The sequence below is a fragment of the Athene noctua genome, chromosome 3 (genome assembly GCF_965140245.1).
Source record: "Athene noctua chromosome 3, bAthNoc1.hap1.1, whole genome shotgun sequence".
Lineage (NCBI taxonomy): Eukaryota > Metazoa > Chordata > Aves > Strigiformes > Strigidae > Athene > Athene noctua.
In genome coordinates, this window is record NC_134039.1 from 7919272 (window position 1) to 7935798 (window position 16527).

At 46.0% G+C, this 16527-nt stretch overlaps 1 protein-coding gene across 1 annotated transcript in view; it reads right to left on the minus strand.

Moving 5' to 3' along the window:
- Window positions 1–16527, minus strand: part of LOC141958886 (alpha-2-macroglobulin-like protein 1) — a 29686-nt gene that overhangs the window by 8641 nt on the left and 4518 nt on the right. Inside the window, exons 8-27 of the mRNA XM_074901876.1 lie at window positions 15933–16017; window positions 15443–15557; window positions 14035–14143; window positions 13105–13214; window positions 12138–12302; window positions 10682–10915; window positions 9750–9813; window positions 9093–9238; window positions 8411–8557; window positions 7071–7244; window positions 5415–5535; window positions 4789–4900; window positions 4469–4694; window positions 4136–4262; window positions 3867–3988; window positions 3644–3695; window positions 3255–3338; window positions 2493–2669; window positions 1191–1272; window positions 937–1093 (exon numbers count right to left, since the gene is read on the minus strand). Of these exons, the coding sequence (XP_074757977.1) occupies window positions 937–1093; window positions 1191–1272; window positions 2493–2669; window positions 3255–3338; window positions 3644–3695; window positions 3867–3988; window positions 4136–4262; window positions 4469–4694; window positions 4789–4900; window positions 5415–5535; window positions 7071–7244; window positions 8411–8557; window positions 9093–9238; window positions 9750–9813; window positions 10682–10915; window positions 12138–12302; window positions 13105–13214; window positions 14035–14143; window positions 15443–15557; window positions 15933–16017 (2609 nt within the window). The remainder of the gene's footprint in view (window positions 1–936; window positions 1094–1190; window positions 1273–2492; window positions 2670–3254; window positions 3339–3643; window positions 3696–3866; window positions 3989–4135; window positions 4263–4468; window positions 4695–4788; window positions 4901–5414; window positions 5536–7070; window positions 7245–8410; window positions 8558–9092; window positions 9239–9749; window positions 9814–10681; window positions 10916–12137; window positions 12303–13104; window positions 13215–14034; window positions 14144–15442; window positions 15558–15932; window positions 16018–16527) is intronic.

Genomic DNA, 16527 nt, shown 5'->3' on the forward strand with positions numbered 1-16527 from the left:
AGAGCCATACAGCCTAGGCGTGCCTTCTCATAGAAGGACATGAAGCAAACTATTAAGCTATTTATTTTATTAAATATGTTATAATTGGACACTTGAACAAAGTTTTTATGATGCGGGTTTTGCACACAAGAAGAAATGCAAGTTTACATACAATTCAGCCAACTGTGGAGAAGCTAGAGGTTAATACGGGTAAACAGGCTCTCAGGGAGCCACTTTTCTCATTATAGAACATTCATTCTTGGGAAGTTCTGCTTGCACCCTCAGACTACATCTAAAATGAGCGGGGAAATTTGGGCTAAGATGCTGAAAAGCAGTGTTCATGTTAAATAGCAGAAACTTTGAAGTGTAAGGGGAGTGGGGGGGCAAAAGCTACTCAAAAAAGTATTGCCATACTGCATGCACACTGTTTGGTACTTGAGTACTGGAGCATGTTCACCAAGAGTTTAGTACATTTCCAGCTACACTGCAGGGATCATTCTGGGCATGCCAGACTTCAGGAGAAGTCATACTGTTGGGGCAGTGGAGGGACAACTGTGTCTTCAGATAATCCTGTATTAGAGCACATAATCAGGCCTATCTGGGTATTGTGTGTCATAAGGCATGAAAAGAGGGAGAATCCAGGGTATTCTAGGCAAGCACTAAAATATAAAAATATTTCTCCCTGTGCCCTTGAAATATGTTGGCACAATTAGCTATGGTGCCTTTTGGCTAGAGTGAAAATGAAGAAAACCTAGCAATGATTAAAACCTCACATGGAGGAAATGCCTGCTGGTTCAGGCCATGCTTTTTCATGCTGTTCTGAGAAGCTGCCTTGGCCACACTAGGCCATGGGGACATTGCTTTGCGCTATCGTGCAGAGCCGAAGAGCCTGGGGAAGCAACCCTATGCCCCACACTGTGTTCCTCCTGCTCACACTCCCACGTCTGGCAACCATACCTTTAAGTCATTGTTGAAGAGTTTCCCCACGCTCTGGAAGCAGCCACTGGGCAGCTGGTGCTTCTGCAGCCAGAGCAAAGCGCTGTGCACATGATTTTTATCGATGTAAATGTGAGAGCTGGCTTGTCCGAAGGACCTGGCTACAAAAGCTGTCAGCCTGCGAGCAGAGCATGAAGGAATCCCGTGTCACAGCCGGGAGCTGAACCAGCAAGGACAATGGGTTTGGGATGACAGTACCAACGCTGGTCACTCACCAGGTGTTGCTCTCGTTGTCAGCTTTCCCAAAGGCGCTGTAGGAACCATCATCGTGTTTGAAGAACAACTGACGCTGGTAACCTATGAAGATGGGTGCCAGGACATGACTCTCAGCGCGAGGGCCTGTAGCATCTCAGACTGTATCCTTGCTGTGGGAAGAAGGCTTCACAGCAAGAGACCTCACCAGGCACTACAGTCAGAGACACTGAGGCAAACCTACCACCCCACAATTCCCCGTGCATCCCACAGCATCACCATGGCAAGAAGCTGTTGCACAGCATCACTGAAGGGCGCCAAGTGGCTGCTCCACATTACTGGAGCTGTGAGGAGCAAGTACTGTGGGTATCTGCCCTGATGGTTCACAGTACGGTGTCGTGCTCAGCTGCCTCATGTCCCATGCCCCAGGGAACCCTCGTGGGCACCTTGCTGTGAATAAAAAGAGCTGTAGGAGTGAGGAGGAACACTTTTCCTAGAGGGGACCCAATATGAAATCCTGTTTGTTTTTCAGCACTTCTCCTAGCCCTGTTGGGTCTCAAGAAAGCAGTTTTTATGGGATGGAGAGAAAGTGGCAAGGCCATGCCTTTAAGCTCTGACAGCAGAATGCTGTCTGCATCTTTTTGCTCTTCCTCCACCCTCCACCCAGCCTCATTGTTTACCCTCCACCTTGCCTTTCTACTGCCGCCATTCTCTTGGGTAGACCCCCCTCTCCCAGATGTCTGTCTCAACTTGCAGTACCAGAGAGAAAGGGGGAAGGAAAGGGAGAAAAATCCTATCCATGGGAGGCTGCTGAGCTTGCAGCATAGCAGGATAAGGAGACTGGCAGGCACATTGCAAAATGAGACACAGATACTGGCACTATATTAAATTCAGATCCTATTGGACAGAGCTGACATACCCCTACAATATGTGTCCTAAAACATGAGGAAGCACTAAGGTACCAAACTCCTAGCTAACCCCAAAGGCCACTCTTTATTCCAGTTAATAGCAGCTGATGTTCTGTTTCCACAAGGGACTTCCACCTGCCTCAGACTGATAAGGGAACAACCCACAGGCATCACATAATGATGGAAATCATTAATTACCCACACTTTTCTCAAAAAAGCAGGCTTGGTACCTCAATAACAGGCAGAGACAGAAGTCCTGCTTCTTCAGAAACATGCTTTTCCTTCCGTGAGACATTTCCCTCATTCTCTGTGATACCTTCCTTTGTCACAGCTCTGGCAGTGCTCCCACTCCTGCCCTGCACCTCCCCACCAGACCAGTGCCCCAGAAGCAGCAGAAGGAAGAAGGACAATCTTTACCTGTTCTCAGGAAATTCAGTGCTTTATCTTCAATTTCTGGGTCCAGTTGTTTAGTCTTGTTCAAGTACTGGAGTACGAAGATGTTTGGTGCAAACTGAACCATGTTCTGCTCACCACAGCCAAAGGGCATTGCTAGCAGCCTGTCTAAATTTTGAAGTGCTGGGCCCATGATGTCCCCTTAAGTTTGAGGTGAAGGGGCAGGAGAAAGAAAAAAAAACACAGACATTCAGCAGTATGAAATGAAAGGACTGCTGCCTTCTCTAAACGCTACTGGGATCCTGGAAAAGAGCCAGCCCCTCAGTGAACAGAGACAGTTAATACTTCTGCTGACCCTTCCTAGATTAGGCCAGCACAGGAAGGGAAGACAGCATGGTTCTGGAAGGAGAGGGGGAATGCAAAGTTTGGAGGGGGTCTGAAGACAACTGTCATTCCCCAGTAGTTATCAAGAAGGGTAAGAATTACAGAGGCAAACTAGGTGGAAATCTGTAGGGATGGTTTGGTTCACTTAGGTGGATGGCAGTGACAGACATCAGAGGAGATAACCCGTTTTGTGCCTTCTCCTCCAGCCACTTGGGGATCGCCCAGGATCATTCCTTAGGAGAGGAATAAATATTGAAAAAGATCACTTGATGACATTTCTGAGGCCAACATCACACCCTTTACAGTTTATCTGATGAAGAACTGGGTTGATGCATCTTTAAGGCCAAAGCATTGTGCAAGTTCTCCCCACTGGGGACAAAGAGCAAGGAAAGCCTTTCTCACCAATCACAGAGAAAGTGGCTCGGCCAGATCCCTCCAGCACTTCCGCAGGCAGAGTCAGGGAGAACTCTTCAGAGACAGTGCTATCTGAGGAAGGCAGAACCCAGAAATTTATCCCATGGAAGAAGTACCACACACAAATGTAACATCCCAAGAAGACCCAGGTGAGGCTCAGTGTGACAATGACTCTCAACCAAATGCCTCAATACAGGAAACTTTGCCAAATAGAAGGCAAACATGGACAAAAAATAGTGGTTGTTCTCCCAGGCAAGGATGGTGCCACCAGTGCTTGCTCTCTGACAAATTCCCCCCACCCCTGGGTATTTGCAGTAGCCCTGTCCCTTCCATCCTGCTCCCACAATCAATAGCAGTCAGGGATATTTATCCCATACCTGCAGCGCAGAGAAAGGCGTTTTGTGTCTTCTCTTGTAGGACACCTCCTGGCTGCCGATGGAGAAAGAGTGGTTCAGAGTAGGGAAGACAGGAAAGCCAGACACCAAGCCTCAGCAGGCCTGTCTGCTTCCAAGAGGAAGGTGCTAAACTCCCTCTTGGCATCTTGCTATCTGCCTCATGGGACCACCTACTGTCCCCACGTGTTCCTGAGGTGTGACTAACCTTCACAAGCAGAGGTTTTATCACTGTGTCTCTCCGTCCTTGCAAAGGTGTCACAGCAATCCTGTTATCGCACAGGTCGTGTGAATCTTCTGCCTCACCGCTCACAGTGATGTTCACTTTACCTGCAGGGAGCACAGGGGCACGTTGCTGAGCACTTGCAGCAGACAGCTGTACGTATGAGCATTGAGCATCCGGACCAGACATGCAGAGGCAGGCAAATTCCACCCCTCCTCCCCCTAACTGCCACGCGTCCCTCCGCTCAACCTCACCCAGCCTGGTGGCTGTCACGTTCCACACGAAGGTTTTCGCTTCATTAGCACAGAGGCAGCTGGTGAACTGGCAGCCTGGGCAGGCATCCACCTTTAGTTCTGGGGTCTCTGTGAGGGTGGCACGTACCTGAGTGTGGTAGGGTGTACAAGCACACGTTGGCATAGAGTTAGTAATAGGCAGTGAACAAAGGAGCAAATACCATGGGTCATGAAGTGCAAAGCTCTGCTTTGTGGCTCAGGTGCCAGTACCTAGGGTTCCTGAGAAGCTCATAGCTTGCTTTTGGGCTCAAGTTTTAGCTCTGACAGAGGACATGTAGTTGGGGGAATACTCACCTGGATACAGTCCTTGAGGTAGTTGAAGACAGTGCCTTTTAGACTGAAAGTCTCTCCTTGGATCACAGAGTACGGCAGTGACAGATCCACAAAGAAAGGCTGGAAGACCCTAATACTGGTCAGAGGTGACAGCCCAAAGCCAGTATCAGCAACACAGAAGGTGTTGGCATTCCATTCTGTGATAGTGTCAGGTACAGCAACTTGGAGAGACACTTGCCCATCGTCCCTAGAATAGGAAGGGAGAGAGGAGAACTTATTGAGAAGCAGGCAGAAGTCTTGAGGGGTCTCTCTGGGGAAGTCAGGTAGAAGCTGTTACCAACCCGACGGAGACCAAATCCCAAATCCAGGTCTCTGGGAAAAGTGTCCGTGGTTTTGGCTTCTCCTTGTCATCAGGGAGAGGTGCAGCATCACCATGGACAACATGATCATATGCTGGAAAACAAGTGATACCTTAGAAAACAGGACATATAGCTACAGGTGAAATTATTCTTCATTCACAGGCAATCTAACACAAACTATAAATGCCTTGTGACACACAACAAGAGTGGATTGGGTTGGCATTTCAGTGAGTATCTGACACAGTGTGTGTAGCTTTGGGGCACACAGCTTTAGGGAGACAGAGTTGGATGAAGTTTAGCCTGAGGCTCAGACAGATCCAGAAAGTTTGGTCCGGATCCAGGGGAAGACAGCATGCTCAAATGGAGTCGCACTCTTTTAAATAATCTGTGAAAAGTGCTGGTGGAGAGCATACTACATTTTCTGTGGAAAGCACAGAACACAGAGACAGCAAAAAAAGCACAGAGATTTGAGCTTTTATCTGTGATTTATAAATCAGGTCCATTGAACTGGACACAGACAAGAAACACAGCAAGATGGGAGTCAGCCACCTCAGCTGCAGGCTGGCCAGAACTGGGAGAGGAGAGCCCCTTCAGTCAAGGAGACGGACATGTTCGTTCCTTACCAACAACATTGTCTTTTCTAGAATACATCTTTTTCTCAAAGTCCGGCAGCATACAGGAAACTGGTTTCTTGATTCTAGTATTGGTTAATATTTTCATGCGCAATTTCTGGGAAAACAGTGAAGACAGTAAATGAATGATAAATAAAAAGGAATAAGGACTGTTAGAAATATCTCACGATAGCAGGTATCGTAAAAGGGGCTGGTGGTAGCTGAAACACTTTAAAATGCTGCTTGTTTCTATACATATGCATAAGCATACATGCTCAGACTCTGGGCAGTGCATGAGGAACAGAAACCAGCATCTGAGGAATACTTGGGCCAATTATTACTTCTCATAAAAGTAAGTTTCAACTAGATCTGTCCTTCATATGCCTGACCCTAACAATGAGCCAAAAGCCATATACTCCATGAAAAAACTTAAGAGAAGTAAATTTTTAGCTTTAAATATTTTCATAATTTTGGAATGGAAAGATTTCACTGGCTGTTCACACAAAACTGTTCTTACATGTTAGTACCAGTCCTGGCTTAGAAAACTGATAGGTGACTTGGTCACAGCTTAGTATGGATTCTGCTTTTGTCTGAGTGAGACTTACTCGGGGCCTGTGCTTCACAAGGTGAAAATATTGGATTGAATGTACCCTCATGTGCATGGACTGAGAAGGTGGCATCAATCACACTGGAAGAATGCATTTGATCCTGTGAGCAATCATTGCTCTGATTTAATGGTCTGCTAGTCACTGAGAACTTTCTTGAAGTGCCAAAACCCTTAATGAAAAGCGTGGGCCCTCACCCTTTCTGCGAGGGCTGTACATGCCTGTGGACTTAGTCATATGCCACAGGACAGTCATCTGTTACAGGATCACTAATAATTGAGGTGTAGTGGGATCTCCTTTACCTGGCATCTGACATAGTAGGCAGCTAGAAGGCAGCAAGTACCATGCCTTTGGGGGGAATCAGGTCTGTATCTGTGAGGTAGAGTTCTGTCAGCCTGAGAAGCCCATGCAACTCAATTTGGGTTGTTTTCAGTGTGTTGTTACCTTCTTCTCCTGTTTTGAGGTGCTTTTACTTGCATATGTTTCTTTAAACAGCATTCTGTCAGAAGCAGCACTTCTTAGGTTTCAGTTAGCAGACAGGTTAATCTTTTCCAGGCTATTGTGCTTGTTAGCAGATTAGCTTATTTTGATATTTGTCTTGACAGTTAGTTATAAAGCCAAATTGTGAAGGACTTCTTTTTATTAAAAATACTTTGAGGAGAAGAAGAGACTCAGTGAAACACAAAGAAGTTCACAAATAAAACAATCACCAAGTGGTGTTTGGTCAAAATATGATGAGGTGCTCAGGTCTTATTGGGATATTTTTGCCACTCCCTCTTTGTAGATAGGGTAGCCTAAACTAAGTTTGTTCATTTTTACACTGTCTTTCTCTAATCATGTGGTTTGCATTGTGCTTACTCATAAGTTTCATCTTTTCCCATAGTCCCCAAATGAGTGTGAGTGCACGGAAGAACAAGGCATAGATGGCTTGTAGCAATGAAAGTCAGGGCAGCTGAGGTTTGCTAAGAGTAAATTCTTGTAGGCATTCAGGGTAGCATACTGGCAATCTCTGGCTCAGGAAAAGTTTAGCAGAACTGTAGACACTCACCTTAAACAGATTAAAGACATCAGCATCACTTTGGTACCATGGTGCTCCCATATGAGTCTTTTTGTGGAGGCTGGGCTGCTGAGGCAGACAAGGGTATGGCTCAAAGTCTTCCAAGTGATAAGGGAACCCTCGGCCTCCAATTGTAAAGATGTCATCAAAGACCTTATTATACAGCTGCAATGGAAAAACAGAGGTCTTCATAAGGAACTGGCCAATGAGCATGTGCATGTGTTAAATATTTGGATTGTAGCCCTCTATTATACTTTGCAGTTGAGGAAGCTTGCATTGGCCCAGCTTATACTAAAGGACATGAAGCCCAAGGAGCAGATGTAGGCAAGTAGCTTTTAGCCTGCAGACTTCCACCTGAGAGTTCAAGCTTTTTAACTCTAAGTGCAAGATTAACACACGATTCCATCTGAGCACAAGGCATTGGCACATCTGACTTACATATTTAATGATTACTATTTTATATATCTGCTAGTAGATGATGTAAGTGCTCTGCGCTAGAACAATATTCCTGTAAAATGGAACACCAGGATCACACTGCGGGTCCTATCTACAGGTGCAGAAAGTCCCCCTGGATTTGGAGATGCTTATTTGTAACAGTCTGACCTCTATAACTTAACTTACAACTTTGCATGAGGCATATACATATGTATTATGTCTGGTATACATTGTGGAATTATGCTAAGATTTTCAATTCTTGCAGTATTTTTGTTCTAAGTCTTAAATTCATTCCTCTGAAACACACAGCTGCTTTAAGGTAAATTCTTTCAACTCTTCCAGATTCTCAGAACGCACTTGGGTGCTGACAAAATCCTGACCACTATTCACGAGCCACTGGGTGCTGTCCCCTAGCTACTGTTTTCTAAAGAACTGACGAGGTCCTCAGCCTGATCTGTCCCATGGTTATAGTTCAGCAATATTTGGGGCAGAGGGATAGGAAGACCCTACCGAAGCAAAGTTCTGTTTCAAAGGTTTAGCCTCACTGCCTGGTGGAAGATGGAAGAGCAGAGAGACAGGTGGATGTAAGGAAAGCTGATAAACACTCTCCCTCCAAGCAGAAAGCACCGGCATCTCTTCCAAGCTGCTTTCCCCGCCTACCCCTGCAGTGCTGTGCAGCATCCACCACCCTCCAGGCAGAGGCCCACAGTGCAGGGCTGATGCATGAGGAACATGATGACCATATTGCTCAGAAGAGGCCGAGGAGGGTGAATGCCAGGGCAGCCACCTAACACTGCAGCCATGTCCTGGGAGGGACTATGGGCTTCCTCCCGCCCGTGCATGGAGACAGAAAGCAGGCAGAAATGAGGGGGTTGGTCACAGCAGGCTGCACTCACTGTGTCTGCAGTTAGGGTATTGTTGTACTTCAGGAGGACGCTCTTGTCAACAGCTTGGACAGAGCACAAGGACCCTGGAGCAGCCTTGAGGTCCAGGCTGACTGTCGATCCGGGGACTTCCTCCTTGCGTGAGAAGTCCAGTGACACCTGCAAAAGAAGGTGAGGTCAGGGGGCTTAGCTTTGGAGAGTGGGACCCTGTGACTCTTAGATGTCTGGGCAGCAGAGTGAAAGACAGAGAGTGAGGTAGGGAAGGAGGCTGAGATGCTGAGACAGGCCCTCCTGAAAACCCACTGGGAAGATTAGAGGGGCTGCGGTGTGTGCAGCCCAGCCAGAATTCCCCCGCCACTGCACATCCACCACCCTCTGATCCAGAGCTACCCCAGGGAGATAAGCAGGCAAGTGTGTTCCCAAGTCGGTCATACAGAATGGGGGGAGAAAACAGAGTTCAAGGGGGCCTGGTTTACTCCTTGGGAAAGGCTTGCCAGTCAGTATTGTGGAAGGCAGGACTAGGAATTCAGGGAAGAAGGAGGTTACTTGTTTTGTTTCCCAGCCAAAAATGCTGGACATCTGGTTTGGCGTGTATCCAGCTTACACCACTTGGCTGGGGATAAAACAGGCCCAGGAACCACAGTAGGACAGAGCACATCAATGATGCTGTCACACTCCTTGTGTTTCTACTCACCTTGTGTCTAAAGCACTTTTCTACTTGAAACTCTTCCACATCAGCCACCACCTCTCCATCCAAGAAGACTGCGTACAGTAGAAGCTGAATGTCAGGCAAGAAGTCATTGCCAGTAGTCAAAGTCAAGGAGAAGGAGCCCTGCAGCTCTGTATAAGACAGCAGCAAGGAAGAGAGGAAAAGCATTCAAATTAATGAGCTCCTTGGGATAGGACACACAATAAAAATCAAAAGAGGGAATTTAATAATTTCTACCTGCAGATAAGAATATCCCACACAGACACTGTCACAGATTAACAACAAACCCAGGATACTAGCCACTCCTTTGGCTCAAGTTTGGCAAAAATATGCCTCTTCCCTACTGCACCTTAGATAAACAGGCAAGCTACAAAAAATTTACATCTTCTCCAAAGGTACAAGCTAGCAGCAAAGTCATAAGGTTGGATATTAGATCAATTAGACAAGGCAGGAGGACAGTCACCTAGAAGGGCACCGAACTGATATGAGAAGAGAGTTGGTCTAACGAGGTTGGTCACCACTAAGAACTCAGTTCAATAGCTCCCACCTGTGGGTAAGGATAACACCTGCAGACATTGTCACTAGAGAGCTGTCACAGTTTTCTGAGGTGTGTTACGAGACACTTCATACGTTTCTACTCACTCTCAGGCTGGATAATTGGCACCTGCTTCTCTCCACTGGAAAGGATCTTGCCTTTTGATATCACCTGAACAGCAAAGAAAAGAGCCATTCAAGGGCCTGAATTCTGACAGCATGAGGAGAGTAAGAAAAGAACAAGAGAGGAGAGAAGGAAGCCTGAGAGATGCTGTCACAGAAGCTCCTCTGGCAGGACATGACCTAAAGAACTCTGCAGCAGAGATGGTGATAGCATAGCTGGGAAGGGTCTTGAGAGGTGTTGGTTAGGCAAGGAGAATATGTGACCGCTTGGAAAACCAGAGGTATGTTTGAAGCTAAGAGCAGCTGCTCCTTAGCCCTAGTGAACTGTGATCTTCACATTCCTAGGATACAGTACGTTTTGACCGTACAAATGAGCCCAGTTCAGTAACCAAGATACTCATAACCTCTCAGCTAGGCTGTAGTCACACTCTTGCTTTGGACTCCCTGAACGGGGACTTCATCAAAACACAATTACATACTCCTGGAGTGCACCAAGGCCCTGTGCATTTTCAAGCCTTTTTCCTGTAGATATACAGACAAGGGGAGGTCAGCTGCCCCAAAGAGCAGCAGTTTACAGACAGATTGCCCCAGACACAGGTGGAAGTCCGGGGCATAGCTGCTGGACAGAAGGCTAGCCCTCCACTGCCACCCTTGTGAACATAGTAGAAAGTAGGGTGGATGACAGTCATCTATCACCTAAGCTTAGGTCAAGGTACTCTTGGGCTGGGGGCTAGGAGCAGGTCCAGGAACTGGAGAACAGGAGGAGATTTGGGCACAACAGAACTCACAAACTGACTCATACTGGCCTGGGAGTATTTTGCCCTTTCTATGTATGATGTATGTATGTGCTGTATGAAAATGATAAAATGCCAGTAAGCATAATCTTGCCGTGAGATTCATCTGTCTTCTGTGCTTACCAAGTAGTAGAAATCAATGTGGTCTGCTTCAGAGCTGAATTTATTACGGTCAAGGATATAATCCACTTGCACTTCTTGTTCTTGATCACAGGGCATCACATCATTCCAGGCCTTGATCTCGAGGAAGCTGTTGCTCTCAGAGTAGAAAGGTTTCAGCCAGTGAAAGGTATCCCTGACTGCTCTGTTGCTTTCAGAAGAATCTTGCTCATCATCATTTTTAAGGTTGTAGGTGCCCTTCAGAGCACAAAGCATGAGTTGACAATCAGTATCAAGTGATACAAAGGACCCTGTACACCTTATTAAAACACTAAGTTACTACCTGAGCTGTTGGCAGACCCAGACCGCACATCTGTATGCTTAAAATATTCTTCTGTTAAAACATCATTTTAAAGTCTCTTATGAGACTTTTGTTTAAGTCTAGTAGCTTTGCCCACAATGACATTTTTTCTCCTTATCTTTCCATGGGGACCCACCCCACACCAGACTAACCCAAGCACAGCACCACTGTTTTCAGTTTGTGTTTCAGATGCCTTAATGCACAACAGACACCAAGACAGCTTTTTGGTGAAGCTCTACTTCTCTGCAGATAATTTAGGGCTCTGTGGACAATAGCTGTGGGCCTAGGAACAAGAATTAGAGCCTGTCCCCAGCCTCCCTGAGGACATAAATCTACCTCCTACCTTACAGAACTTCTGATCACCAAATCCTGCCCAACCAAAATTAGGGAACCTCACTCCAGATAGACTAGGGTCTTGGGGAAAAACATCTGGAAAAATAGTTCCAGTCTTAGAGAAATGGGTGGCAATAGGAGATTGTACTGCTTGGGCACAAATCCCACATCAGCTGCAGGAATGCAGGTAGTGGGAAGAGGAGGTACTGCCAGGCTGGTAACAACAAGCTCCAGGTGTAGGATCAGAAGCTGTGAGGAGAACAAGCCAACTGCTTCAAGGTACGGTATTGAGAGGGAGGTCAAGAACAGCTACTGGCCGAGATAAACCTGGACAAGTTATGAGCTTCTGCAGGGCCAGGGCAGCCACTGGAAATGGAGTTTAGCAGAGACGGGCATCAGCTGCCAGTTCTGCTGAGCCACCTCCAACATGTCCCAGTGTGGAGAAAGGGGAGATTTCCTCCAAGGAAGTATTCAGATTAACAGATTTTTTAGTGGAGGTAAAGTAAGGTGGGGGGGGGGGGGGGGGGATACAAAAGACTAGGATCATGCTCCAGCTCAGGACAGCAGAGCACTTTTGGTGACCATTTGGTTGAACTGTTGCAGCACAGCCTCCAGTTTCCCTGAGGAGATGGTACTGGAGAGTAATTGAAGATGCTTCTACAGATACAGTCAAATGAGATCAGGATCCAGAAGACTGTGCTCCAAAACCTCAGATTTCTTCCTCTTTCTATCCCTTTTCTCAGTCTGCCTTCACTTTCTCCTCCTTTTTCTGAGGCTGATGCTCACCTTCAGAGAAACAAGTGTGCTGTTCCAGCTGGTGGTATCCAGTGAGAAGTGGACTTCTCCATTCTCATCCGTGAGGAATGACAAGTGTGTCTCCTCCTCATTGACATCAACTATTAGGTAGACTGTTTCATTTCTGAGGGGAGATTCGTTACTGTGGCAGAATATCTGCAGAGAAGGGGAGGAAGTTAATACCCCATTGTGCCACACTCTGAGGCACAGCCAGTGCTTAATATTAATTGTTTCTGTCATTGGGCTTCCTCAGCCCTTCCAGCTTTCAGACAGGTTGGAAGGATCCTTAATAAAAGTGTGATAAATACACAAAACTAACGATGTGCAGCTGTTCAGGACTAGAAATAAACAGTAGTGTAGCCAAATGAGACACCTATTTTAGGGGAAAAAGGTGATTTACTCAGATCCTGAGCTTTTTCTTGGACAATGCTGCAGGATCTTTAACAATCAGAAACAGTCTTGTCTCCAGCAACTTACCTCTTGCTGTTCCTTGCTCTCCTTCATGCTGGAGTTAGTACTGGCTCAGGTGAAAGTGTTTCTAGCCCCAGTGGGACAGCTGTCCTAGCATCACCCAGGGGCCTTGAGTCAGAAATGGCTGCCAGTGAACTGATATACAAGGCTCTAGTGATTTCTGCCAAGTTACCATGAGCATTTGACCAAAGGGAATGTTATTTCCCTGCCAATGCCACCTGCATCCTATATGCCTTTTATTGCACAGACTAGTTTCAGAAGCTACTCCTGGGGAAGCCTCCAGAGGCTGCAGCTGGCCCTCATGTTCCTGTCTGGGGAATATACTAGGTTAGGAAGGGGAGAAGAAATTGCTTCTACAGGAGGCTTCACTCATAGTTGATGGGTACCCACAAAGCAGCTCTTACTTTCTTGGAGATTATTGCTTTCTGCTTACAGAAGATTAGATCTATCACGTATTCTCAGCAGATAAGGGATCCACAGGTTTTACCTTCCCTGTGTATGGTAGTCCACGTTTGTAGAATGAATGGAAGTTGATAAAATCTATAGACTTCATTTTCATCAAAATAGGAATTCTAGCCATTTCCGTAGCACTTGCTCCTGGGTGGAGAGAAGAGAAATCTGTTAAACACTAGCAGTGCTCTTAGAGAAGCAGGAGACAAGATACTTCAACACTACATGCATGCAATATATACAATCTCTAATTTTAGGAAAGAAAATATATTCTTCTATGATATGACTCCCTCAACCTTTCTGGGCCCTATGCTTCATGTCATGATGCGTTGTACCGTATAAGTACTTATTTCTCTTTATTGAAGATAAAGAGAAGCTAGATGACACTTTGGTTATAGACAGCTACACTGTAGATGCCTAAAAGTGGCCTGGAGAACCCCCACACACTGTGACAGTTCAAACAATGGAGACCTTCAGTTGCCAGAGGCAGGTGCACATTAACCCTGATACTAAAAAGCTACCTCCTTGTAGTCAATATTGTGTCAGACTAAAACGGAGCAGAATAGCATTCCTCTCAGCAGGAGTGTACTAAGCAGCCCTGTCTCAGGCTTAGGAAGAGAGAGCAAGAGTCTGTGGGTAGGAACTACCTGTCAGGATGGTGCACTACAATTAGAAGGGGCTTGTTGAAGAGTTTCCGCAGCTAGCTAGCGCTTTGCAACTGGCTGAGGAACACCTTGGTGTCCAGATAATCATTAAAAGGTTATATACATGCTAGTGGAGATGAAGGGTGGAGAGGATTAGGAAATCTGGTAATAATAGATGGAAGAGGTACTAGAATTGAGACTAGAATGATTGTTAGAAGACTTGGGAACCATCAAGTTACTTTTTCAAAAGGAATACAAGTGCTGTAGAAAGGCCAAAACCAAAGAAGTTGCCTGCAAGGAAGAGAAGACGTATTTTTCAGTACCTGTTCCATTTTCCACCATTTCCCCTGTCACAAATACGTAGTTATCAGTTTCATTTAACCTCAGACTCTCTTTCTTCACTGTAAAAGTAGCACAACCATTCTTGTCTGTCTGCAGAAAGAGAAATACGAACAGAGAGAAGGAGCATAGTGTGGAGGAAGACAAATTGTTCCATAGATGCTAGGCAATCCTAAAGAAGTACTTCCAAATATTTGTGGAACAGATGGAAGCTCAGAAACCTATAACTGCAGAAACCCATCATTGATACCCGAGCCAGAGAAGAAAATCAACATGCTTGAATTAAACAGTCAAAAAAAAATGGCAGAAAAACATGCTTCAGGCAAATTACATAAGGGTTAATTATGCCACAGACAAACTCACCAGACTGGATTAAGCCCCGATCCTGCAGCTGAAAGAGCATAAGTGTCTTTACCTGAGATACAGGTAACCTCCTCCCTGAAACTGTGTGGCCCTGATGAATAAAGATGGACAGTGTGGCTTTCCAGTCATGACCATCTGTGTGACATGGCCATGGTAAACAAGGGCATCCAACCACTTACAGCTTGCAAGAGCTTTGCCAAGCACTAAGACAGAGACTGGGTACAGCCAGAGAGGGGAGGTGGACAAAGTGTTTCTAGTCATGCCTGTTCAGTTCTTCACAGAACCTTGCAGGGCCTCTTATATGCCATGTGAGAGGGAGCTGGCATTCAGTTGGTGTTTTGCACAGCTAAGACTGTACAGCATTCCAGCTGGAGATATTTTGCTACGGGGTGCATTTTAAAAGATGCAGAGATTCAGCTGCATTTTTATATTCCGGTTTGTGGCCGACTGGCCTGACATTTAGAAATATTTTCTTGTGACTTTCAAGCTGAAAGAGCTGCATCTGAAACTCATGGTGAAAAAAAAAGTGTGGAGCTTAACCATAGACATATAATGAACACAAATGTGCGGAAAGTGTAACCAGCACTGGATATAATCTCAGACAGGACACTGGCAAGCTTAAGATGCTCCATTAACTCCGTGGATACAGCAAGAAACAGGACATTAAGCCACAGACCATCTGATGCTCTGGTAATCTGTTTATTGGTGGGAGCAGTCACAGGACTGACTAGAGCAGTGACCTGATTGCATACAATATGGTATGGACCTTTGGGAAAGGCCCCAGACATCATTACTTACACAGAGCTTACACCTTCTCCTGAAACACTGAGTCAGATATGGGCAGCTAAAGCAGTAATTCAAGCAATAGAGTCACAGGAAAAGGAATCAATGGCCTGATCAGGTATAGCACGTGGGAAGACACCAGAATAAACAGGTTGGTGCACATCAGAGGTGCATCAAGGTAGGTTAATGGGACAGACATACATTTCTAACAGGTTATACTTTCCACTCTCCTATTTGTTCACCTACCCAGCTGTTCTGCTTCCTCATCATAGAAGAATTTGATGAAGGGTCTTCCAATAACTGGGATAATATGACAAAATTAATAAGTATTTCGCCTTGAATGGGCTTCCCATAGGTATACCTGTATCAAAAGGGAGAAACATTCACCTGAAGACTGGCTGCTTCAGCAGAAATATTGATCCAGGCACACCCACCCTCACCGGGGAGAAACAGAGGTTGGGAGAGCTTTGTACCTTTTTTGCTCAGGATCTTCAGCTTGTCTCTTAAGATCAGTTTGCATCCCTCTCCACCCACAAAACCCAGCACCCTTAGTGTCCTTCAGCCCCTCAGTAAATGACCAGGTGTGAGAAGGAGCCCATTCCAGAGAATACTCTGTCTCCCCCAACCACAGGGTAATGCAAGAACATCATACTGGAAGGCCACTTCTCAACTACGGGCAACCTGGAGGTGACTGTGGAGTCGAAGGCTGGAAATCACAATGGTATCATGTACTCACTTGCCACAGACCTTCAGCTGAAATTCCTCATCTGCTGTAGTGATAAATGGAGGGTGCTCAATCTTCATTTCAAATTTTTCCAGCACTGCATAGAAAAGAGGAAGATAAGGTTGGAGGAAAAACAGGGAATACTGAGTATGGACACTGTAAGTTCTGTTATAGCTGAAGTCCAGGTGGGGGTAAGACAGTAATGTCCCCAGTTATTCATCACCATGGTACAATAGGGGTTACTCCCTTCAGCCACACCACCCTCTATTTACTGCTACAATCACACACGGGACTGCTTTCTACTCCAGCTCAGTCAAGCATAAACATTTTAAATGACACAGGGTTTTGTCCTTACCTACCTCACTGCAACTGAATGGGACTAAGACATGATGCTGCTTCCTATTACAGCAGCTGACTGGAGTGGATAGTAAACCTGGCATAGAAGAGTGTGACAATGAACAGCAGAAAGTGCTCATCACGGGGCCCAGCCACAGCTAGAACAAGATGTCAGACCATAGCCTCTCCTTTGTACCCTGTGCAGCTGCAGAATCTCCAGCCCAGCATGAGAGGTACACACAGACCCATCTGTCCCTGTCCCCAGTCCGTT